The sequence below is a fragment of the Rhinolophus hipposideros genome, assembly GCF_964194185.1.
Source record: "Rhinolophus hipposideros genome assembly, contig: HAP1_SCAFFOLD_95, whole genome shotgun sequence".
NCBI lineage: Eukaryota > Metazoa > Chordata > Mammalia > Chiroptera > Rhinolophidae > Rhinolophus > Rhinolophus hipposideros.
In genome coordinates this window covers 111,339-137,982 of record NW_027669123.1, presented here as the reverse complement: position 1 = coordinate 137,982, position 26,644 = coordinate 111,339, and the positions used below count along the sequence as shown (strand labels likewise).

Genomic DNA, 26,644 nt, shown 5'->3' with positions numbered 1-26,644 from the left:
ACTGTTTAAAAACTTAAAACTCCAGGGTCATTGAAGGTAGTTATTCAAGATAACCTCTTTGTCTTTTTGGGGGGGGGGTGTTTGTTTGTTTGCTGTTATTCATCGGCTTAGGATTTGATGACATATGACTTACAAGGTAAAAAACCATGATTTCTATACACATTTGCCACTATGGGGAGGGATGAGAAAAATGGCATCACACGCTGCTGTACAGCAATAACTCTTTGGACCTTCCTGCTCTATGAGGTGAGCCGGATAGATTCTCCAGCAATGGAGGGAAACAGTCTCAGGGGTTAGACTTGATAAAACTGGAATCGCAAAGTCTTTCATACTTATCCTGCACTGGAGAGAGGGCCAGAAAGAGTCTGTTTCCTGTGTTTTGCCGTGCTGCAAAGTAGACTGCCTTTGACTAAGCTGCTAATGACAGGGTGTTTCATCCTAAACTGAATACCCTTGACTGAAGAGCGGCACAGCGGTACTGTGTCAGAGCAAAACAAGTGGACTCTCTTCTAACTGCTCTTCATGACAGAAGTGCAGAAAAATCATGCTATTTAAATTGGACCGTGTTAGTTTATGATACTGATTTTACTACTGATACCATTTTCGTTCACTCCGATGGGTTTGGTAAGGATTACAATCATTGTAAGTAGCACTTGACTTGTAGCTATCAAATGATTGCACATCCCGTTTATTTTTCTCTCATTAGATATAAATGTATAATACATACAAACATGCATAAGTACATGCATGTACATACATATGTGTACGTATATATGTATGAATATATAAATATAAATATATATACACACATATATATAGGAGAGGAAGTAAAAGTTCTTCATGTATTAATTGCCCACCAGTTGTATCAGTAACATTCACTCTACTATAGTCTTCAGGGATGTTCCCAAAGAAATATTTTTTCATCACTTCAGTCTGATGCTTTCAAAGTTCTGTGTTTTTCTATTGTGTATTTACAATGTATTTGAATTTTTTTCTTTTAACAGTGGATGAGTGTTCTCAATGCGACCATGCAAGCAGGTAGGATTTTATGGATTTCTAAAATTGCATGTTAACTAAGAGACTGCGGAGAGAAGCCAGTAAGCTTTAATGAGTGTTCTGCTCTGGGCTAGACCCTATACTATGTGCCTAACATTGGTTATCCCAGGTCGTCGGCACAGTAGATTTGCAAAGTAGCTGTGCTGTTCGGCCGTTTTTATTCATTAGAGGAGTATGGTTCCAGGAGGTGGATTAATTTAACCCTGATTCCATAGTTACCAAGTGGCTGACATGTGATGTGACCTTCAGCCTGCTTGGTTTCCCAAGTCCGTTCTCTTGTCCCTCAGCCTACACTGAGAAGTGCCTGGACAGGACTGGATTCAAGATTCAGGTACAAGTCAGGTGGCCTCAGAGAGTCCCGTTTAGTGATGCCTTAGTGCTGATTTAGAAGTTTCCTATCAAGCCCAGTTAGCCCAAGCTCTGTCTTAATGTACTTGACAATTGCAGCAGTCACGAGAACCTTGTTTTCACCATCAGTGTTGAGGGCAGATGTCAGTTCGCTGTGGCCACAGAACCACAGGTTGTACATAAGCAAGACCTAATCAGATAAATGTTTTCAGGGATAATGCGATGTACCCTTCTTGGGACGAATCGTTGTTCTGTAAGTGAAGATCATCTATGTATACACTGTTGTGTTAATTCAGCACAAATTGAGAGGATATTTTTCATTGATTTTTCTACTTACTGACTCCCATTACTGTGTTTCCATTTAAGCTAGTACGCTTCCCTCATTCTAGGAAGTTTTTTCTTTTTTTCTAGTCTTTCTTCCTTCTTCCATGACTTTTCTTGATTTTTTACCTTTTTCTCTGCTTTTCTTGGGGTTTTTTTGTTGCTGTTATTTTTTTCCACTTCTGCCAGCTAAGTATTCTCCATTTTTCCAGACAGAACCAAAAATACATAGAATTCCAGGTGTTGAAGGAATGTTATCAATTAATTATTGCAAACACCCCTAGTACTTCATGCTGCCATTAATGTTTTGGTCAAGTGGTTGATCACATGAGGAGTTTGAACTCCAAGAGATTGAAGTGACTTATTTGACTACAGTGAGTGATGAAATGAGATTAGTATAGGTTTCTAAGCCCAGTACACTTCCTTCTTTATCATCCTTTGGGTGAGTGTTTTAATTATGGAAAGGTCTAGTGAATGCAATGGAAGAGGCTAAGAATGGAATTAGCACGGGAATCCACGTTTCAAGAGGAACAACACAGGTTGAGATAGGAATAAGGCTCTTAGAGCAGAGATTAGACATCAGATGAGGGAAAAGAGATCAGAATGGTAGGGTATGACAAGGTAAAGAGAAATTACAGGAAGGAAGGACACAGGATGTTGGTAGTTGTCTAAAAAAGCAGATTAAAATAAGGGTCTCAAGGGCGTCCTGCCTGAACAGGTTGCTGCTGTTTTGCTTGTTAAATTGGAGGAACCAGCAAAATTTAAGGTTTATGTGAAAACATATTAAACCTTTGAGCCTCTGGAAACATTCTCTTTATAGCAAGTAGGAATGTGGTATCTTCCACCTGCACCCGGAATTACAGACGGGGTCCCCTTGAGTCCAAAGGCACTGGAGATTGCTGAACTACATAGATCTATGGCCCACGGCAGGTGTCTCGTCACCTCCACCTCTTTGCCCAACGCGCTGATGTCCTTCCCATGGAGATGGAGGGTTGGGCAGAGGGAGGACTGATTGTGAAAACAGTAATGGAGTTGGGTAGGTGGTAACATGCCTGTGTTGGGAGTGGATGACTGAGGCTCCATTTAGCTTGTTTTCCAGGAACAGCGAAATAGAGAACTCCTACTGTGGGTCATTTGAGCCCAACCTTGTTTCAGGAGTCTATGCCTTCGTAGGCTGAAGTTTTCAAGTTTGGAGATTGCCAGGAAGCTGTGCGGACAAGTGATCTGGGAGTGGGGAGGCTAACAACGTACATATTTGTTCTTTGACTTTTGTACATGTAAGCTGCAAACATTTCATGCATTTCAGGGACCTCACTGTAGTGTTTTTGAGTGAAAACAAGGAATGGGGTAAGTTTAGTAACTGCTTTCTATGTTAAAGAAGCAAGACTGCCGTTTTTGACCCACACAGATTAATCTTTGAACCAGGGACAGACCATGGAGAAGGGTTAGTGTATCGTTCTACCTTGATTTAGGTCATTGCTTTTGTCCCAGTTCAGGTTCCTATTGTCAGCTATTAATTGCGTTTTCAATTCAGCCTTCAGGACTTTTGGTGAAAACAAGGTACTCTCAGGTGTTGCCAACATGTTTGCTGTCATTCTTTGTTATGGAAACTTAGAGTGTATCTTCATTAAATATTGCACGAGTTGGGAGTGGTGGAGGCAGCAATAGATAACTGATAGCTTTTCTAGAACATCGTCTAAATTTTAATCATATCAAGAAACTTCATTTCCTATGCAGATAGCTGAATTTTGCTCCCTTTGTGTTTGTTGTTTTTGTAAAGGAATGCACTCACTGTTTTTGTTGTGTATTTTTACCCTAAAGTCTTTCCTGGAAACCTGGCAGGAATGATTCACGGGCTATATCAGACGATGGACTCTTGGATGTTGGTACCAAGGTAAAAGGCTCCTGTGTGAAATTAACTTTTTTACTCTGAATTTAGTTTTGTGTAGCACTTGTAAAATTTAATAGTGTTCCCCCTACCATTGTTTTATGTTTGTAATGGAAAATGTGTCACTGTGAACCATTTTATAATATATCACCACTTGAGGGTTTTTTTCCTTTAAATTAAAGTTTATTGGGGTGCAATTGTTAATAAAGTGACATGGATTTCAGGTGTACAATTCTGTAATATATTATCTATATCTCACATTGTGTGGTCACCAGCCAGCCAGTTCTCTTTCCATCACCCCATTAGACCCCATTTAGCAATAGTCCTATTTCATCTTTACTTACCACCGAATACTATTCCATTATTTATATGTACCACAACTTCTTTATCCATTCATCTATCGAAGGACGTTTTGGTTGTTTCCGTTGTCTTACCCACCGTAAGTAAAGCTGCAATGAACATTGGAGCACACTTGTCTTTATGATTCAAAGTTTTCAGATTATTTGAGTAGATACCCAGGAGAGAGATTGCTGGGTCATGTGGTAATTCTATTTGTAATTTCTTGAGGAACCTCCACACTGCCTTCCATAGCGGCTGCACCAGCCAGCATTCCCCCCAACAGTGTATGAGGGTTCCTTTTTCTCCACAGCCTCTCCAACACTTGTTACTATTTGTCTTGTTGATGATAGCCATTCTGAATGGGGTGAGGTGATATCTCATTGTGGTTTTTATTTGCATTTCTCTGATGATTAGTGATGTGGAGCATTTTTTCATATGTCTATTTGCCATTTGTAAGTCCTCTTTGGAGAAATGTCTCTTCAGGTCCTCTGCCCATTTTTCAATTGGGTTGTTTGTTTTTTTGTGTGTTGAGTTGCATGAGTTCCTTGTATATTTTGGATATTAGCCCCTTATCGGAGGCACTGTTTGCAAACTTTTTCACCCATTCAGTTGGTTGTCTCTTTATTTTATCGATGGTTTCTTTTGCTGTGCAGAAGCTTTTAAGTTTCATATAGTCCCATTCATTTATTTTAGCATTTACTTCCATTGCCTTTGGAGTCATAAAATTCATAAAATGCTCTTTGAACCCAAGGTCCATAAGTTTAGTAACTATGTTTTCTTCTATGCAGTTTATTATTTCAGGTTTTATGCTTAAGTCTTTGATCCATTTTGAATTAATTTTGGTACACGGTGACAGATTTCAGCCCTGTTTCATTCTTTTGCATGTGGTTTTCCAATTCTACCAGCACCATTTATCGAAGGAGCTGTCTTTTCTCCATTGTATGCTTTTTGCTTCTTTGTCAAAAATTGTCTGTCCATATTTATGTGGGTTTATTTCTGGGATCTCAATTCTATTCCATTGGTCTATGTGTCTGTTTTTCTGCCCATACCATGTTGTTTTGATTATTATTGCCCTTTAGTACAAGCTAAAGTCAGGGAGTGTGATACCTCCAGCATTGTTCTTTTTGCTTAGGATTCCTTTGGCTGTTGATGTCTTTTGTGGTTCGATACAAATCTGATGATTTTTTTGTTCTATTTTTTAAAATGTGCTATTGGGATTTTGATGGAGATTGCATTAAATCTGTATATTGTTTTGGTAATACGGGCATTTTAACTATGTAGATTGTTCCAATCCATGAGCATGGAATGTCTATCCATTTCTTTGTGTCTTCTTCAATTTCTTTTAAAAATGTCTTATAGTTTTCAGCGTATAAATCCTTCACATCCTTGGTTAAGTTTAATCCTAGGTGTTTTATACTTTTTCTTGCAATTGCAAAAGGAATTGTTCTTTTGCTTTCTTTTTCTGAGATTTCATTGTTAGTATATAGGAATACAATGGACTTTTGTACATTGATTTTGTAGCCGGCAACTTTACTGTATTTGTTGATTGTTTTCAATGGCTTTTTGGTGGAGTTTTAGGGTTTTCTATATATAGCATCATGTCATCTGCAAAGAGTGACAATTTAATTTCTTCATTCCCAATTTGGATGCCTTTTACTTATTTGTCTTGCCTGATTGCTCTGGCGAGGACTTCCAACACTATGCTTAAAAGCAGAGGTGATAGGGGACAGCCCTGCGGTGTTCCTGAACGTAGAGAAAAGGGCTTCAGTTTTTCATCATGAATTATGAGATTAGCTGAGGGTTTGTCATATATGCCCTTTATTATGTTCAAGTATTTTACTTCTATACCTATTTTATTAAGTGATCCAATCATAAATGGATGTTGTATCTTGTCAAATGCTTTTTCTGCATCAATTGATATAATCATATGATTTTTGTCCTTTATTTTGTTTATGGGATGAATCACATTGATGGATTTCTGAATGTTGAGCCATCCTTGTGCACCTGGGATGAATCTGCTTGGTCATGATGAATAATCTTTTTAGCATATTGTTGCATTCGATTTGTTAGCATTTTTCTTAGGATTTTTGCATCGGCATTCATCAGAGATAATAGTCTGTAGTTTTCTTTTTTTGTGTTATCCTTACCAGGTTTTGGTATCGGTAATGTTGGCCTCATAAAATGATTTAGGGAGTATTGTCTCTTCTTCAATTTTTTGGAAGAGTTTGAGTAGGACAGGTATTATATCCTCTTTGTAGATTTGGTGGAATTCACTAGTGAAGCCATCTGGTCCTGGACTTTTGCTTCTGGGAAGGTTTTGGATGACTGATTCAATTTCCTTAGTGGTGATCGATCTATTTAGATTTTCCAGTTCTTTATGATTCAGCCTAGGAAGGCTATATGTTTCCAAGGACCTGTCCATTTCTTCTAGGTTATTGAATTTGGTGGCATGTAGTCCCTCATAGTATTCCTGGATGATGCTTTGTGTTTCGGTGGCGTCCGTGATAACTTCCCTTCTCATTTCTGATTTTATTAGTCTTTTTTTATCTTACTGAGTCTACCAAGGATTTGTCAATTGTATTAATCTTTTCAAAGAACCAGCTCTTTGTCACATTAATTTTTTCTATTCTCTTTTTGTTCTCTGTTTCATTTAGTTCTGCTCTGATTTTTATTGTTTTCTTTCTGCTGCTGACATTCAGTTTCATTTGTTCTTCTTTTTCTAGCTCCATAAGATGTAAAGATGAGGTTATCTATTTGGGATTTTTCTTATTTCTTGAGATAGGCCTGTAATGATATAAATTTCCCTCTTAAAACTGCTTTCGCTGCATCCCCAAAATTTTGGTAGGATGTATTTTCATTTTCCTTTGTTTCTATGTATCTTTTTTCCTTCTGTAAGATAGTTTTTGTTTTTTTATTTTTTTTTGAAGCTTTTCATTGTTCCCTTTCCAGTTTACTGTTTTTTTCTGTTTTTCACATTCTTTTATTCGTTTCCGGTGCACAAAACAATGTAATAGCTAGACATGTATCATTTATATCCCTCACACAGTCATAACCCCCTCCCCCCTCCACTGCCTCTCTGACATCTCACACAGCCATTACATTTCCACTGTCTCTATTCCTAATGCTGTACTCCGCTTCTTGTAACTATATGTAATATATATGTAATATATATATTTATATAAGATATATATATATATATAGTATGTATATATATACATTTTATATAAAATATGTATATGTATTATATGTACATGTAAATTGTACTTGACATTCATTATTCAGCTTCAGGTGTACAGTGCAGTGATCAGCCATCTACATCATCCCTGAGGTGGTCTCCCTAATGAGACAAGTATCCATTGGATACCCTACAAAATCTTTACGAAATTATTGATTACATTCCCCAAATTGACTCTCGTATCCCCGTGGCACTCTTGTGGTTACCAACTGTTCATTCTGATCCCGTGACTTTCCCCCTTATCCCCACCCCCTCATCTAGCAACCCTCAGTTTTTCCTCTGTGTCTTTGAGACTGTTTCTGATTAGTTCATTCATTTATTATTTTCTTTAGATTCCCCATATGAGATCATATGGTATTTGTCTTTCTCTGTCTGACTTATTTCACTTAATATAATGTTCTCTACGTCCATCCATATTGTTGCATGGTAAGATTTCATTCTTCTTCGTGGCTGTGAAATACTCCATTGTATAACTGTAACGGTTTCTTAATCCAATCGTTTACCAATGGGCATTTCGGTTGTTTCCATGTTTTGGCTATTGTGTATAGTGCTGCAATAAAGATAGGGGTGTATAAATTTTTTTGAATTAGAGTTTTGGATTTCTCCTGATAGATACCTAGGAGTGGAATTGCTGGGTCATAGGGTAGTTCCATTCTCAGATTTTTGAGATACCTCCATACTGTTTTCCATAGTGGCTGCACCAATCTGCAATCCCACCAACAGTGCATAAGCGTTCCCTTTTCTCCACATCCAGGCCAGCACTTGTTGTTTGTTGATTTGTTGATGAAAGCCATTTTGACTTGGGTGAGGTTGTATCTCATTGCGGTTTTTATTTGCATTTCTCTAATGATTAGTGAAGTTGAGCATTTTTTCATATGTCTGTTTCCCATCTGTATGTCCTTTTTAAAAAAATTACTCTCCATGTCCTCTGCACATTTTTTAATTGGGTTGTTTGTTATTTTGGAGTTGAGTTGACTGAGATATTTTATAAATATGGGATATTAACCCCTTATCAGATATATCATTGGCAAATGTCTTCTCCATTCAGTAGGATCCCTTTTTGTTTTATTTTTTTTTATTTTTTTATAGTTTTATTTTATTTTATTTTATTTTTACATCCCTCACACCGTGAACCCCCCTCCCCCCATCCACCACCACCCCGACCTCACACCGAGCCATCACATTATACACATAAAATTATAGTTGGCATTCATTAATGTCCAGTCTCTGGTGTACAATGCCATGACCAGGCATCCACAGCATCCCTGAGGTGGTCTCCCAAACAGGACACATGTCCATCGGACACCCAACAAAATCCCCAAACACTATTGAATAAGTTCCCCAAAGTAATTCTCAAAAAACCCTGAGGCCATCCTGTGGTCACCAGCCGCCCCCCAATCCCTTCACCCTTCCCCCCATCCCCAACCCCCTCCCCCCTGCCCATCTAACAACTCTCGGTTTTTTGTGTCCCCAAAACTGTTTCTGATTAGTTCATACACATATTCTTTTCTTTAGATTCCGCATATAAGTGAGATCATATGGTACTTGTCTTTCTCTTTCTGACTTATTTCACTTAACATAATGTTCTCTAGATCCATCCATGTTGTTGCAAATGATAAGATTTCTTTTTTCTTTATGGCTGCGTAGTACTCCATTGTATAAATGTACCACAGCTTCTTAATCCAGTCATCGACCGATGGGCATTTCGGTTGTTTCTGTATCTTGGCTATTGTGTAAAGTGCTGCAATAAACATAGGAGTGCATACAGATTTTTGAATTGGAGCTTTGGATTTCTCCGGGTAGATGCCTAGGAGTGGGATTACTGGATCATAGGGTAGTTCTATCTTCAGATTCCTGAGATACCTCCATACTGTTTTCCATAGTGGCTGCACTAATCTGCAATCCCACCAACAGTGCACTAGCGTTCCCTTTTCTCCACATCCCCGCCCGCATTTGTTGTTTGTTGATTTATTGATGATAGCCATTTTGACTGGGGTGAGGTGGTATCTCATTGTGGTTTTTATTTGCATTTCTCTGATGGTTAGTGAGGTTGAGCATTTCTTCATATGTCTTCTTGCCTTCTGTATGTCCTTTTTAGAAAAATGTCTCCTCAAGTCCTCTGCCCATTTTTTAATTGGGTTGTTTGTTTTTTTGGAGTTGAGTTGAGTAAGTTTTTTATAGATTTGTGATATTAATCCCTTATCAGATATATCATTGGCAAATATCTTTTCCCATTCAGTAGGATCCCTTTTTGTTTTATTGATGGTTTCCTTTGCTGTGAAAAAACTTTTTAGTTTGATGTGATCCCACATGATTATTTTTTCTCTTACTTCTCTTGGCTGAGAGGATGTATCAGTAAAAATCTTACTCCAGGTAATGTCTATAAAGTTTCTTCCTATATTTTCTTCTAGAAATTTTATGGTTTCAGATCTTACACTTATGTCTTTAATGCATTTTGAATTTATTCTTGTATATCGTGTAAGGAAGTGGTCCAGCTTCATTCTTTTGCATGTGTCTGTCCAGGTTTCGCCAACACCATTTGTTGAATAGACTGTCTTTACCCCACCATAAATTCTTGCTTCCATTGTCATAGATTGAATGACAATATAGGCATGGATTTATTGCTGGGCTCTCTATTGTGTTCCATTGATCAATGTATCTGTTTTTATACCAGTATCGTGGTGTTTTGATTACTGTAGCCTTGTAGTATAATTTGATGTCAGGTATCATTATACCTCCCACTTTATTCCTATTTCTCAAGATTGCCGAGGCCAACCAGGATCTTTTATGGTTCCATATAAATTTCAGGATTATACGTTCTATTCTTGTGAAAACCATCCTTGGTAATATGATAGAAATTGCGTTGAATTCGTATGTTGCCTTAGGCAGTATGGACATTTTCACTCTATTAATTCTTCTTATCCCTGAGCATATTATGTGCTTCCATCTATTTGTATCCTCTTTAATTTCTTTCTTCAGTGTCTTATAATTTTCTGAGTATAGATGTTTTACTTCTTTCATTAAATTTATTCCCAGGTATTTTATAGTCTTTGAAGCAATTGTAAATGGGATTCTTTTCTTAATTTCTCCTGATACTTTATTATTGGTATATACACATGCAACTGATTTCTGAATATTAATTTTGTATCCTGCTACTTTACTAAATACATTTATCAGTTCTAATGGTTTTTTGGTGGAGTCTTTAGGGTTCTCTCTATATAGTATCATGTCATCTGCATATAATAACAATTTTACTTCCTCCTTACCAATTTGGATGCCTTTTATTTATTTTTCTCGTCTGATTGCTGTGGCTAGAAGTTCCAGCACTATGTTGAATAGAAGTGGAGAAAGTGGGAAACCTTGCCTTGTTCCTGATCTTAAGGGGACTATTTTAGCTTTTCCCCGTTGAGTGTGATGTTAGCTGTGGGTTTATCATATATGGTCTCTATTATGTTGAGATATGGTCTCTCTATTCCCATTTTCTTAAGAGTTTTTATCATAAATGGCTGCTGGATTTTGTCCAATGCTTTTTCTGCATCTAATTGATATGATCATATGATTTTTATTTTTTATTTTGTTAATGTGGTGTATCACGTTAATTGATTTGCGGATGTTGAACCACCCTTGCATACCAGGAATGAATCCCCCTTGATCATAGTGTATGATTTTTTTAATGTATTGCATAATTATGTTCAGTAATATTTTGTTGAGAGTTTTTGCATCTATGTTCTTTAGAGATACAGGCCTATAGTTTTTTGTTTGTTTGTGTGTTTTTTGTAGTGTCTTTGTCTGATTTGGGGATCAGAATGATAGTGGCCTCGTAAAAAGGTTTTGGGAGCCTTCCCTCCTTCTGAATTTTTTGGAATAGCTTGAGGAGAATAGGTGATAATTCTTTTTTGAATGTTTTGTAAAATTCACCTGTAAAGCCATCTGGTCCAGCACTTTTGTTTGTTGGGAACTTGTTGATTACTGATTCAACTTCCCTGGTGGTAATCAGTCTATTCAGGTTTTCCGTTTCTTCTTGAGTTAGCCTTGGAAGGATGTATGCTTCTAGAAAATTTTCCATTTCTTCCAGATTGTCTAATTTGTTGGCATATAGATGCTGATAGTAATTTGTTAAATATTTTTGTATTTCTGTGGTGTCTGTTGTCACTTCTCCTCTTTCATTTCTGATTTTATTAATTTGGGTCCTCTCTCTCTCTCTTTTTGATAAGTCTGGCTAAAGGTTTGTTGACTTTGTTTATTTTGTCTAAAAAACAACTCTTGGATTCATTGATGTTTTTTATTGTTTTTCTGGTTTCTATTTCATTTATTTCCGCTCTGACCTTTATTATGTCCCTCTTTGTACTCCCTTTGCGGTTATTTTGCTGTTCTTTGTCCTGATCCCTTAAGTGTGAAAATAAACTGTTGATTAGTGATTTTTTTTGTTTCTTTAGGTAGGCCTGCAATGCTGTGAATTTCCCTCCTAGGACTGTTTTCGCTGCATCCCATAGATTTGGTTTGTCATGGTTTGATTTTCATTTGTCTCGAGACATGTTTTGATTTCTTCCTTGATCTCATTGTTGATCCATTCGTTATTTAGTAACATGTTATTCAGGCTCCATGAATTTGTCTGTCTTCCAGTTTTTTTCCTGTAGTTGATTTCTGATTTTATAGCGCTGTGTTCAGAGAAGACAATTGGTAAGATTTCAATTTTCTTACATTAATCAAGACTTGTTTTCTGGCCTAACACGTGGTGTACCTTGGAAAATGTCCCGTGTGCGCTTGAGAAGAACGTGTATTCTGCAGCTTTGGGGTGAAATTCTCTGAAAATGTTGATTAAATACAAATGGTCCAATGTGTCATTTAAGGCCATTGTTTCCATATTGATTTTCTGTCTGGAATACCTGTCCCTTGTCAGAGGTGTGTTGAAGTCCCCTACTATGATAATATTACTGTTGAGTTCTGTCACTATGTCAGTAAATATCTGTTTTATATATTTAGGTGCTCCTATGTTGGGTGCATAGATGTTTACTAGGGTTATGTACTCTTGTCGGACCAATTCCTTTATTATGTATAGTGCCCATCTTTGTCTTTTAATATATTCTTCAGTTTAAAGTCTATTTTGTCAGATATAAGTATTGCAACTCCAGCTTTTTTCTCATTTCTGTTTGCATGAAATATCTTACTCCAAGCCGTCACTTTCAGCCTGTGTGTGTCTTTTGATCTGAGGTGAGTCTCTTGTATACAGCATATACAAGGGTCTTGCTTTCTTATCCACTCAGCCACCCTATGTCTCTTGATTGGAGCATATAATCCGTTTGCATTTAAAGTGATTATTGATAGGTACATAGTTATTGCCATTTTTAAATTTGTCGTTAGATTGTTTTCATCTTTCTTCTGTTTACAGAAGCCCTTTTAATATTTCCTGCGATGCTGCCTTAGTGGTAATAAATTCCTTTAGCTTATTCTTTTCTGGGAAGCTCTTTATCTCTCCTTCAATTTTAAATGATAGCCTTGCTGGATAAAGCAATCTAGGTTGTAGGCCCTTGTTTTTCATCATTTTGAGTACCTCCTGCCCCTCCCTCCTGGCCTGCAATGTTTCTGTAGAAAAGTCATTTGATAGTCTTACAGGAGTTCCCTTGTATTTAACTTGCTATCTTTCTCTTGCTGCTTTTAGGATTCTGTCTTTGTCTTTAATCTTTACCGTGTTAACTGTAATGTGTCTTGGTGTGGGCCTGTTTGGGTTTATCCTGGTTGGAACTCTCTGCACTTCCTGGAGTTATACGTCGGTTTCCTTCACCAGGTTAGGGAAGTTTTCAGACATTATAACTTCAAATATGTTCTCGATCCCTTGCTTCCTTTCTTCACCTTCTGGTATTCCTGTGATGCGCATGTTGTTGCGCTTGATGTTATCCCAGAGGACTCTTAAGCCATTTTCGTTGTTTTTTACTCTTTTTTCTTTTTGTTGTTCCATGTGGGTGATCTCTGCTGACTTGTCTTCATGTCGCTGATTCGATCCTCTGCTTCATCTAGCCTGCTGTAATTCCTTCAAATGGGTTCTTTATTTCAGTTATTGTATTCCTTAGTTCTAACTGGTTGTTCATTATGATTTCTCCATCCTTCTTTATGTCGTCACTAAACCCCTTCAGTATTCTTATCATCAGTGTTCTGAACTCTGTCTCTGACAGGTTGGTTACCTGTATTTCATTTGGTTCCAATTCTGGAGGTTTCTTCTGTTCTTTTATTTGGGACATGTTTCTTTGTTTCCCCATTCTGGCTGACTCTCTGTGTTTGCTTTGATGTATTAGGTAGGTCCCTTATGGGTCTTTGTTTTTATTGGTTATCTTACGTAGTATGCGTCCTTTATATTTGACTTGCATGACTTCCTTCTTCTCCTCTGCGTGTGCACCAAAGGTGACTCTCGTTTTGTGTATATTGTCCTGTTAAAGTTGATCTTTAATTGCTTTTGGCTGGTCAGTAGGTGGGATTGACTCCTAGGCTGCCTAGTTGTGAATCTTGGCTCTGCCCACAGTGGTAGTTCTGCTGAGTGAGGGTTGACTGCTAACATGAGGCTTGGCCCCTATGGGCTCTTGTGCCTGTAGAGAATTCCTTCTGGGTGTGTCACTTGTAGGTCAAACCCGATAATACTCTAACTTGGTCTGGAGTCGGCCTCAGGGTGTTTTGAATCTTGTGCCTCTTGAGCTGGGCCCTGGTATAGAGCAATTTCAGAACAAAGCAAATCACCCAGCACAACAGCAACACCAACAGCAAAGAAAAAACAAATACACCCATGTAAAAACAACTGATAACCCACACTCAACACCGGCAAAAATATCAAAAATACACAAACAAAACAAAACAAAAAAAGCAGCGTCAGTCTTTGCTTAAGCCTACCAAGTAATCTCCAGGTTGTCCTCTCCTGTACCAAAGAGTCCTCTGCGTCTTGGGCAGGCAGAGACGCTCACCTGGTGCCCAGAGTGACCCTGGGACGGCAGTTTTAGATGTGTGGTGCCATAAATTCTGGATGTCAGTTTTTACAAAGTCAGTGCATTTTCCTCTCTTGCCTGCACATATGCGCACTGAGAGTAACACAGCCAGCCCTGTGCCCAGGTCTCCTGAGTCTTAGGGTACTTCTTCCCTATGTGTGTGTGGAGGGCAGGAGATTTCTGAGTTGATGAAAGCCCAGAGCTGCGTCTGCCGCCTACTGCTGATCCCTGGGAGTGCCTCCGCAGTTGTAATTGCCCTGCCCTAGGCAGGCCAGAAAAGGTGAGAGCTGGAGATGGAGGAGTCTTCTCTCTCCCAACCCAGTAGCGTCACACTCTTCCCAGCCTCTTCCCTGAGTCAGAGCTGCAAACCGGGTCCTCCCAGATCCTGAGTGCTCTGACTCCTCTGTAAACTGACACTGCTCTTCAGCTCAGGGGCCAGCTTGAGTCTCTGGAAAGGCAGGGGTAGGATTGGGAGAGTGGGCGGAGGGGCCCAGGTGTGTTGATCATGTCCTTTGTCCGACCTAGGGCCCAGCTGGAGGTCTCAGCTGAGGTGACTGCCTCAAATGCTGGATATGCTGCTCTCTTGGCAGGAGAGATCAGCTGTGGGATGCAGGGAAAGAGCCTATGTCTTGGCTCTTGTGGTCTCTGTTCTGTCCTGGGATCCTCTGTGTCTCCACAGCCGCAGATGCGGGCTGAGGTCGCCACTCCGCCCCCTTCTGTCTTCCCCTGCTCGCCCAATTTGCCCAGCTTCAAGTAATCCTCGAACGAGTCTCTTACCTTTTCTGTGTGATGAGCAGAGTCCATTGACCTGGTCAAAGAAGAAATAAGAGGATAGATCAAAAGATACATAGAAGAGTGCTGCCATTCCTATGATGTCACTCTTCGCTGCTGCCATTCCTATGATGTCACTCTTCGCTGCTGCCATTCCTATGATGTCACTCTTCTGTGTATCTTTTGATCTATCCTCTTATTTCTTCTTTGACCAGGTCGTTCTTTAAAAGTATGTTGTTTAATCTCTATGTATTAGTGGTTTTTCCTGCTTTCTTTTTGCAGTTGATATCCAATTTCAAAGCCTTGTGATCAGAGAATATGTTTGGTATGATTTCAGTCTTCTTAAATTTGCTGAGGCTAGTTTTATGTCCCAATAGATGATTTATCTTTGAGAATGTTCCATGTACACTCGAAAAGAATGTTTAGTCTGATGTTTTAGGATGAAGTGCTCTATAAATGTCAATTATGTCTAGTTCATCTAATGTGTCATTTAGGGCTGCTATTTATTTATTTATTTTGTTTGAATGATCTATCCATAGCTGTCAATGATGTATTTAAGTCCCCTAGTATAATTGTGTTTTGGTCAATTTCTCCCTTTAGTTCTGTTAGTAGTTTCTTGGTATATCTTGGTGCTCCCTGATTGGGGGCAGAAATATTGATGACTGTTATGTCTTCTTGTTGTATAGTCCCCTTCATCACTATGAAATGTCCATCTTTGTCTCTTGTTACCTTTTTTATCCTGAAGTCTGTTTCATCTGATATCAATCAGTATGGTTACACCTGACTTTCTCTGGATACCATTTGCTTGGAGTGTCAATTTCCATCCTTTCACGTTGAGTCTATGTTTGTCCTTGTAGCTGAGATGTGCCTCTTGGAGGCAGCATATGGTTGGGTTTAGTTTTTTGATCCAATCAGCTACTCTGTGCCTTTCTATTGGTGAGTTCAATCCATTTACATTTGGGGTGATTATTGATATGTGAGGATTTCCTATCATTCTATCTTTTCTTTTCTGGTAAGACTGTGTCTCCATTGTTTCTTTGCCTTTTCGTTGTTGTCTCTTATTTCTATGTGGTGGTATTCTATGATTTTTCCCTCTGTTTCTTCTTTTATTACATTATGTATTTCAGTTCTGGATTTTTTTTGAGTGGTTACCATTAAGTTTATGTAAAAGAAAGTTTGATATTTAGAGTATTCCATTTTCTTCAGCATGCTTACTTTCTCCATTCCCATTTTCCGGTTCAGACCTTTACTCTCCCCACTTTTATGTTTTGGTTGCCACAAATTGTCCCTGTTGATGGTGGTCGAATAGCCTCCTTCAGCATTTCTTGTAGTGTAGGTCGTGTATTAGAAAATTCTCTCAGCTTCTGTATGTCTGGAAAGGTCTTTATTTCTCCTTCATATCTAAAAGATGTTTTTGCTGGATATATTATTCTTGGCTCATAATTTCTCTCTTTCAATAGTTTGAATATTTGGTTCCACTCCCTCCTGCCTCGTAGAGTTTCTGCTAAAGAAATCTGATGACAATCTAATGGGCTTTCCTTTGTAGGTTACCATCTTCTTTTCCCTGGCTGCCTTGAGGATTCTTTCTTTGTCATTGATTTTTGACAGCTTCAATATAATGTGCCTTGGAGAAGGCCTGTTGGGGTTGAGATAATTAGGTGTTCCATTTGTTTCTTGGATTTAAGGATCCAGTTCTTTCCATAAGTTTGGGAAGTTCTTATCGACTACTTGTTTGCATATATTCTCTGTTCCCTTCTCTCTTTCTTCCCCTTCTGGTATGCCCATTATTCTTATATTGCTCTTTCTGATGGAGTCAGAAAGTTCTTGTAGAGTTCTTTCATTTCTTTTAAGTCTCAAGTCTCTTTCTTCTTCCATCCCTGTGATTTCCAGATTTCTAGCTTCGATGTCACCGATTCTTTCCTCCATCTGGTCAACTCTACGACCTAAACTGGCTGTTTCATTTGTCATTTCTTTTGATTTCTTAATCTCCAGAAATTCTATTTGGTTCTTTTTTTAAATTTCAGTCTCTTTTGTAAAATACTCATTTTGTTCTTGATTATGTTTCTGAATTCATTAAACTGCCTGTCTGTGTTTTCTTGCATCTCATTGAGTTTTTTCAGAACTGTAATCTTGAATTCTCTGTCATTTAAGTCACATATTTCCATATCTTTAAGTTTATTTTCTGGAGACTTTTCAATTTCTTTCTGAGCTGTGTTGTTGCCATGGCTATTCATGGCAATTGATGATTTATTATTTCTCTTCCTAGACATCTATAGGAGTGGGTTGTGCAACAGGTTGATAGAAAGAGGTCTTTCTTTTGCTTTCCAGTAGGTTTTGGGATAATGTTTTATTTTCTGTGCGACTGCAGCCGTTTGTTCTGTCTCACACTGTAGTGTTATGTTTTCTGTGCGCTATTCCGGCTTCTCACACAGTGGTGGGATTCCCTGGAAGGCGGGCGTCTCCTCTGTGAACAGTTCGCTGGGGTCACAAGGCCCTGCCTCCGTGGGGAAATGCGGAGAACTTCTGAAGTTCCAAAGCTCTTCCTGCACCAGATTCAGAGCCCCTGCATTTCAGCAGTTCTGTTTATTCCTGCAGGGGTCCACCCAGATAGGTGGGGACAGGGGTGGCACCGGTGGGTTGTGAGAGATGGCCCAGAGCAATGGTGGTGACAACCACCTCAGCGGGTCCTGCTTCCACAGCTCCCTCCTCTTTGCTGGAAGTACTTGGGCTGTGAGTCCTTGACTGCAGACCACAGTTCTCAGAACTGCAAATATTCTGTTCTTTTGATCTGACACTGCTACTGTTCTGCTTCTAGCACTGGGCAGGTGGGGGCGGGTCGAGCTCTGGGAGGGTTGGGAGGGGGCAGCTAGTCTCAGTGTCTGAGTCTTCCATTCTTTACTCTGCAGTGAGGGCTTACCACTGTTTTCATCCTTCTTCCCTCAGTCTTTGCTCTGAGGTCTCTGCCATTAACGTTGGGTTCAGCTGTGTTATATGCTGTCCTCTCAGCCCTGTGGGCCATAAGCGGAGCCCTAGTAGCACGAGTTCTTTCCTCTTCTGTAGCTGTACTAGTTCCGGGACTCAGGGAGCTCGGAGCACTAAGCTAGGTCTGGGTCCTGAGCCTGCATGGCCCCGTCTCCGCACTTCTCCCTTCTCTCCTCCACCGCTCGAGCAATTTGTCCACCTGTAGGCTATTGCAGTAGTACGCCCCTTAGTCTAGCCGGTCTGCTGCGCAGGGAGTCCTTTGTGGAGTGATAGTTGTTCAACTTGTTGTAAATTCCAGGGAAGATTTCAAGAGGCACACCTCACACTGCCATTTTCACGACATCACTCTTTCTTTTTTCCCCTTAACTTTAGGAAGTATTGAACATGGTGACTGAAAAAAAGAAGGGGCTGGGAAATACATAGTGATAGTTAAATTTTATTGGGAGGTTTCCCACAGTGATGGAGCTATGCAGTTTGGTTAAGGGTAAGGAATCTTAATGTGACTTTTACATTACATCAGTGGGTCTTTTATAATACTCGTGCCTACGTGAAATCTGTAATGGATTCATTTACTTATTGTAATAGTCATGAAATCTTCCTGATACATTTCAGTTTTTAAAACTATGTAGCATGTAATATATAGTTTTTATTTTATTACACTTTGTATTTTGGTATCACATAGTTGGTAGGCGTGAGTGTTTTCTCTATGTTTTTTTTTTCTTTTTTTAAGTTATATTCAGTTGACATTCAATATTATTTTATATTAGTTTCAGGTATTCTGGGTTCATCATTTAGACTAAAATAATAGAAACTTTGAAAATTTAGAACTCAAGTTCTCTATCTCAAAACCCATATTACAAAGGGATTCCACTATGTCCTCAATCATTACATTATGAATATATTTAACTGTCTTCATCTAATTGAAGAGTACATGTTTTGCTTAAAATAATAACTAATTTTAGAAGCAGAGGTTCTTAAACCATATACTAAAATGTCAAATTTCAGAAGGTTTTTAGTTTCGCTTCTTAAATGTAAAATTTTTCATTTCTGTTATAGTTGACATTCCATGATGTCAGCCTCAAGTATACAGCATAGTGGGTAGGCATTTATATAATGTGTAAACTGGTACCCCGATTAGTGTGGTATCCCTGACACCGTACTTAGTTATTACAATGTTATTTACTGTATTCTCTGTGCTGTGCTTGACATCTTCATGACTATTTTATAACTGCCACTTTGTACTTCTTAATCCTTTTTCCATTTCAAGCATTCCCCCAACAATTCTCGAACCGGGCAACGATCAGTTAGTTCTCTGCATCTATAAGTTTGTTTCTCTTTTCTATGTTCATTTATTTTTTATTTTTTGCATATCACCAATAAGTGAAATCAGGTGGTATTTGTCTTTCTCTATCTGACTTTTATCACTTAGAATAATACCCTCTAGGCCCACACATGTCACAAACGATAAGTACTTATTGTTTATTACAGACAAGTAGTATTTTGTTATATATATGTCCCACTTCTTCTTTATCCAAGATGATGGATCCTTTGGTTACTTTCTTATCTGGACTATTGAAAATAATGCGGCAACAACCATAGAAATGCATATTGCTTTTCAAATTAGTGTTTTGTGTTTCTGTGGAGGAAAACCCAGAAGAGGGACTGCTGTGCCACATGGTACTTCTATTTCTAAATTTTTGAGGAACTTCCATATTGTTTTCCATTGTCTGCTCGGATTTGCAGTCTCACCAACAGTGCACAAGGACTCTTTTCTTCACATCCTCAACAACACTTGTTGCTTGTTGATTCATGGATGATGGCCATTCTGACAGTTGTGAGGTGGTAGCTCATTGTGTTTTTAATTTGCATTGCTCTGATGATTAGTGACACGGAGCATGTTTTCGTATGTTTCTTGGCTATCTGTGTGACCTCTTTGGAGAAAAGTGTATTCAGGTACTCTTCTCATTTTGTAATCGCATTGTTTGTCTTTTGGTGTTAAGGTTTATGAGTTCCTTATATGTTTTGGATGTCAACCCTTTATCAAATATATCATTGGCAAATATCTTCTCCATTCACCCGCTCGTGACTTCATGTTGTTGTTGGTTTCCTTTGCTGTGCAGGAATTTTGTAGTTTGATTGTCGTGTATATGGGTCTTGCATTCTTAACCATTCAGCTACCTTATGTCTTTTCTGGAGCATTTAATCTATTTACATTTAAAGTAATTATTTGTAGGTACATAGTTATTGGCATTTTATTATTCACTTTTCTTCTCCTCCTCCTGCTCTTCCTCCTGCTCTTTTTCCGTCTTCTCCTCCTTCTCTTCCTCCTGCTCCTCCTACTTCTCCTCCTCCTTTTTTTTCTAGTCATGGTTTTACATTTCTTGTAATAGTGGTTTCCTGGGGCTGAACTGCATCACCTCCTTTTTCTCTGGCAAGCTCTTTACCTCTCGTTTGATTCTAAATGAGAGCCTTGCCGGATACAGTGCTCTTGGTTGTAAATTATTGCGTTTCATCACATTTCTATATTTCTTGCCCATTCCTCTGGCCTTCAGATTTACTTTTGAGAGATCACCTGACAGTCTTATGCGAGCTCCCTTGTATATAACTAACTGCTTTTCTCTTGCTGGTTTTAATATTCTCTCTGTGTCTTTACCTTTTGGCGTTTTAATTCTGGTATGTCTTGGTGTGGGCCTGTTTGGCTTTATTTTGTTTGGAACTCTCTGTGTTTCCTACACTTGTGTTTCCTTCAACACGTTAGGGAAGATTTCCGTCATTATTTATTCAAATAGGTTTTCAATTCCTTTCTGTCTCTCTCTTCTCCTTTTGATAGACCTACGAGTTCTGTTACACTTTATCTTGTCCCAGAAGTCCCTTAAAGTATTCTCTCTCTCTTTTTTTTTTACTCATAATCATTTTTCATATCTTTTTCTTCTGTTCTGATTGTGTGTTTTCTGCTATCTTGTCTTCCAAATCACTGATTTGAACGTCTGCCTCAACCAAATCTGGTGCCGATTCCATCTATTAATTACTCATTTCAGATGTTGTATTTTTCATAGTTGAGTTTTGTTAATGATTCCATGTCCATTTTTTATGTTTGCTGTCTCGGTTGAAGTGTTACAACGTTTATCTATTTTTCCCCAAAGTTCACTGAGCGTCCTTAGAAGTAGTATTTTGAACTCTGTGTCTGGTAGATAGCTTGTGTCCATTAGTTCTTGTGTTTAGTTCTTTCTCTAGAGTTTTTTCCTGGTCTTTCGTTAGAGAAATGTTTCTTTCTGTCTTCTTTTTTCACTGCATCTTTATTGTTGTTTCTCTGTATTCTGTAGATTGCTAATTCTCCTCATCTTGACAGTATTGCCTTACATACCAGATGTCGCATGGGGCCCAGTGGTACAGTCTCCCCGGTCACCTGAGCCGGGTGCTCCAGAAGCTCGTGTGGGTGGTGTGTGCCCTCCTGTTGTACTTGAGCCTTATTGCTGTTGGCACATCTGGGTGTGGAATTGACCCTCAGGACGACTGGCTGTGACTACAGTAGATGAACCTTTGTGTGTGGGCTGACCCCACAGAGTGAGATCGGCTGTAGCAGGGCTCCGGTGTCTGCTCAGTCCATGGCTTGGGCGTGTCATTTGTGAAGCTAATTTGGTGATGTTCTGGTGTCACTTGAAGCTGGTCCAAGGTGTGTTGGATTTGGGGCCTCTTGGGAGGGGCTGTGGGGCAGGCCCAGGTCAGCTGCTGCTTGTGCCCAACCGGGAGCCACCTAGGGGAAGCTACAAAGTGACCTGCTATGGATAGCTGCGTTTGTGAGTTTGTAGGCACCTGCGAGGCGCTATGTTGTGAAGCAAGACAGGCTGATGGATAGGATCCTAGAAAGAAACGGAAGTCCTCAATATCATAAATTGCAGCCCGAGTGGCTGTTGTAAACTAGAATTGTGATGATGCAACACCTCTGCTTCCTGAGTGACTCCCCATGACGTGAGTGTAGAATTCATCTGCTAGCATGACATGTGCCTTCTTTGATTTGGTTCTGATTCTGCAGTTGTCTCTCCATCCCATTCTCAGAGTTCCAGGCTAACCCCATTCTTCTTCTGCCCTCACCTACAATATGTTATTTTATACGCAGGCTTTTGCGCCCGCTGCCCTTTCTGGACTCTCCTTCATGGTTTCCCTCAGTACCTCGTATGTCTTTCAAGATGCAGCCCTATTTTTGCAGCATCTGGTACAACTGATTGTTGTTTCTTTTGTGCCTGTACTCTAATTTCTTCATCTGAGGTGTAGAACTGGAGAGTGGTACTTTCCTTTCTGATTGTTTTCACGAATTGTAATATATCGACCCCTACTAGAATATAGTACAAAATCTTTCATTTCTATTTCCAGCTTCCCCTGGGTCTATGCCTATGATTCGATGGCTACGATAGTGGTTTGTTGTCTTACTGACAGAAGGACTGAGTGAGCGAGTGAACGAGTAAATGAATATGATGTTTGCTGAAGTTGGGTTTTTCTTTTCTTTTTTTTAATAGAAAGAAGCAACCAAGCCGGCAACTGGAAAAAGAGAAAATGGTGTGGATATTATTGAAAGTGCTCCACAAGAGCAAACAAAAACTGATATCTTGACTTGTGTTGATGGAGCATACCAAAATAATACAAGTGATAATTTAGTGACTATCTATGAATTCTTTCTAGCTTAAGTGCTGCTATACACAAATCTAACACGTGTAGATCCAACTGTGATTTTCATTTCTTATAAGCATTTCTTCCTATCTTTTTTGCAAAAGTATCCCCACTACTAACAACTGCTTCTTCTTGCAAATGCTTCGGCCCCCCGAAATTCTTTTCTGCTATTACTTTTATGGAAATATTTTTGAATGTGTATTTAAAATTCGTAGTGATATATGTTCATATTAATGTTCTGTGACTACATTTTATAGTTAAAATATCAGCATTAAGATTCGGAAAAGGAGCTGTGAAATCATGTTGGGATTCTGAAGTACTGTCATTTTTTATCATTATTATTTTAAATATCACCATTCAGTGATGTTAAAACGTAAAAGGTATGCTTTGACTATACTTTCTCACCTCTGCATTTCCCCACCTAAATTATTTTCTTATGGTTTAGCCTATAATTAATAAAATACATATGTGCTTAATATAATGAGACAGCGTAGTACAATTCTGCTAACTTGCAAGGTTCACTTAAGGCGGTCGGTGTAGAATAGTATAAAACAAGAAGGCTTCCAAGTCATAAGGAATCAGTTGGGTTCTGAAGTTAAGTTCACCTAAAAGCTAAAGCATTATTCCAGCTTGAAGTATGTCCAAATGCATGATTCTGTGGTTTTTATGGTTGTGTAAATGTCCTAATGAGATTCAGAAAGAAAGAATTTGGAATTTAGGGTTTTTTATACCTTGGAACTTGAAAAGATAATGCCTGATACATGCAAGTATTATTGTATTTGTATTCTCCAATAGATCTGCAAGGAACTTTTCCAGGGAAGGAAGAGCATTGTTAATAGTAATACTATGTAGGATCATACTAACAACAATCGGCCGAGTGCTGCTTTAATACACAACAACTGCCCTGTTCAGTTAAAATAGCATGCATTGAGTATCTTGATGGCAACCATGCTTGTAGTAATAGAAGTACAAAGTAATGATGAGCCAATGTGAGATGACAGCTGTGAAAAGAGAGAGGAGGAGTGTGATCTTCTGATATAGGCAACTGCAGCCTACTGGTGTAGACACTGTGTTTGAAGATAAGAACACACTAGAACCCTGGATAGGTCACTTACTAGCTGTGGGATCTGGGGGAAACTTCTTTTTAATCTGTTGGATGTCAGTGACCTCATTCATCATAAAGGTACTTATGCCTACCTTTCAGGGTGTGAAATGAACTAATGTGGTAACAAATGTGAAAACACTTTGCGAAGTGTAAAGGGAGCTATAGAAATGTAAAATCAATGATCACAGTGGGCGGTAGTGACTTACCAAATGGTGGGGACACTTTTTGTAAACCTGAAGGACAATCAAATGGCAGTAGTGTCAAGAATAGAGTGGAAAAGTTAGAAGGGGCATGTGGATTTCTAATCTGGGGGATGCTAAACTTCAGGAGACTGTGATAGGCGATACCCTGTTGATGTGTAGTGTTTCGGTACTTGAGGCTCTGTTGGTGCGAGCTCAGTGTTTTGACCTGAAGTAAATGTCTGTGTGGGATACTGCCACGTGAAGCATGAGAAGGAGCCAGTCATTTGAAGGTCTAGGAGCGAAACCTGCTGGGCAGGGACAGCAATGGATCGTGTGGGTTCATCATTTTATTCTAGTGTCTTGGAATGGTCAGGAAGCAGGAAGAGGGCTAACCAGCATCAAACCATTTTTATATTTGTTGTTTGTGTGGAAAAGAAATAAACTGTGCATGGCAGATGCCCGGTATATTTGAGATGGTTAGTAAATAAATGTTCTTATCTTTTCCTGATTAGAATTTATTAAACTTTTTTGAAAAGTTGCATAACTATATATAATGTTTTTCCTATTGTTTATTTAAATATAATTTAACAAAAAGCTTTTCTTACAACTTTGTCATTCTATTTAATCATTTTTCCTATCAAAATTTTTATCAAATAAGAGTTTGGTTTTTCCAAGCTCTTGTTGACCTAGATGAAGTAGGTTCTAAAATGTTCTGTTTACACTCAACAGGACATACACCAAGGTTTCTTACCATGTCAAGCAAGTATCTTGTTTTAACACTAAAAAAACAAACAAACAAAAAGAATGTATCATTAGAAATATTTCAAGTTATAGGAAATACACTTTTCAAGGTATTAGTTTGGTGCAAGAGTAATTGCGGTTTACAACGTTTAAAAAAAATTGCACAAACTGCAGTATCATTTGTACCAAACTAATATTTGCTTAAATACATATTTTTCAAAAAGTCCTTTTCTTGGAGATTATAACATTAATATTGTTATCCTGAATTGTTAACTAGAGATTGCATGAAGTGTCCATTAGTTACTAATCATCTTGTTTCCTAACCCCTTCAGCCGAGCATTGAAGTGGAAGATCCTGTTCCGTACAAACCTATAGGAATGGACGATGTGCAACCCTTCAGACCAGGTACACTTTGTAATACCAATTTAATTTTGGGAAGGAGTACGCAAGGACATGTGACATGCTTGCAGTCTTCTCTTCCTCATTCCTTTTTTTTGTTACAAATTTAATGGAAGGATTTGACATAAATAACGTGATGTCATTGTTAGTATCGGTGTTTGATGAAAAGGTATTCACAGGAATAAGAAAATGAGATTTTAAAACGGTGACTTCACTAAGATAGTTCTCCGTTTGTTCGATACCCTAAATGTCCCAGTTTGGAATCCCTGTACTTAATACGGGTTACCAATGATCACACTGGAAGATTTTTCCAGCGATTTCAAATGGTCATTTGAATTTTAACATTTACCCAAGTAATCTCCAGTTGCTACCATGACAATTCTTTTTAACTTTACTTCCTCTTAGTGTTGTAACACTGATGGTCTTAAAACCAGATGTTCTGCTGAGCAGACACTGGCTATGTGTGTACGTGCGCCTATGGTGTCTTCGATTATTAAAAATGGGAGAAGTAATTAATGGTAATGAATATTTGGTAGACACAATCTTTGAAAATAACAATTCTGAAGCTTTTGTGCCTTGGGATGCTTTTATGCTATTAAAAATTATTGAGAATTCCAAAGAATATTTTTAAGTCGGTAGTCTCCATAGATAGTTACAATATTAGAAATAAAAACTGAACAATTTAAAATAGGAGCACACACAGTCATGCATTCCGTGAGCCATTGGAGCTACGACCCAGTAACCATAGAGCTATGATGTCACCATCAGAGCTGTGATATCACGGCTGTGGAAAGCTCTACTGTACACTTAGAAGAGAATGAGAGTGAAAATGGCAAATGACATTCAGTCTTTCTGTGAAAATAGCTTTGACCTTTTCGGGCCCCTCGACTGACAGACCTTGGGACTTCACGGATTCTCGCATGACATTGGAAACCACCGTTTTAAATGATTTACGGGCTTCCTGGATGTGAAGTGATAAAAGAGGATTTAAAGCTTCACTTCTACAATTGTGTTTTTCTTTCACTTGTCTTAAAAAGTTATAAGCTGAGAATATTGTTTAAAAAACAAAAGGAAAATAGTTTTGTTATATATTCATTTTCTGTCTCATGGTACCCTGTACTCTTTGGAGCTCATGGGGACCTCGTTTGATCCCATTTTTCCTTGTAAACAATAAGGTCGCCCAGGACTGTAATTTGTCATGTGAATATCTGTTTATCTAAGGCTTAAAAATGAATTCTGAAGATATTGGGGCATTTAGAAAAGACCATTTTCTTGTAATAAGTAGTTTCTTATTTGGAATTGTACCATTCAATGAAAGTTTTTTAAATCCATGTTTGTCACACATATTTAAAATTAAGATAAGCGGTTAGACATAACTTTTGATAATGACAAAAAATGTCACACACAGCACCATGTTAAGTAATAAGAAGAAAAGCTTTAATTGGAACCACATTATATAACAGAAATTGCTGAGTGACAATAGTTAATTCAACTTAACTTACGTGAATGGCAAGTATAGGACACCTAAAATAAAATGAGCTCTGAAGGAGTAGAGTGTTTGGGAGAAAGGAGGACGTGGGACTGCTTCTCTGAAGAAGGAAGTTTTACAATATGGTCAACTTTGTGTTATTTTTACCTCCTCAT

The 26,644-nt window shown here is 38.5% G+C and overlaps 2 protein-coding genes across 2 annotated transcripts in view; both read left to right on the top strand.

Moving 5' to 3' along the window:
• The window catches only part of LOC308495677 (uncharacterized protein), a 45,566-nt gene extending 20,925 nt beyond the window's left edge, over positions 1 to 24,641 (top strand). The window contains exons 7-9 of the mRNA XM_081080647.1: positions 1,005 to 1,038; positions 3,547 to 3,619; positions 22,423 to 24,641. Coding sequence (XP_080936773.1) covers positions 1,005 to 1,038; positions 3,547 to 3,619; positions 22,423 to 22,590 — 275 coding nt within the window. The 3' untranslated portion in view covers positions 22,591 to 24,641. The remainder of the gene's footprint in view (positions 1 to 1,004; positions 1,039 to 3,546; positions 3,620 to 22,422) is intronic.
• LOC308495676 (ankyrin repeat domain-containing protein 26-like) overlaps positions 23,292 to 26,644 on the top strand; it is a 96,584-nt gene continuing 93,231 nt past the window's right edge. Inside the window, exon 1 of the mRNA XM_081080646.1 lies at positions 23,292 to 25,006. Coding sequence (XP_080936772.1) covers positions 24,979 to 25,006 — 28 coding nt within the window. The 5' untranslated portion in view covers positions 23,292 to 24,978. The remainder of the gene's footprint in view (positions 25,007 to 26,644) is intronic.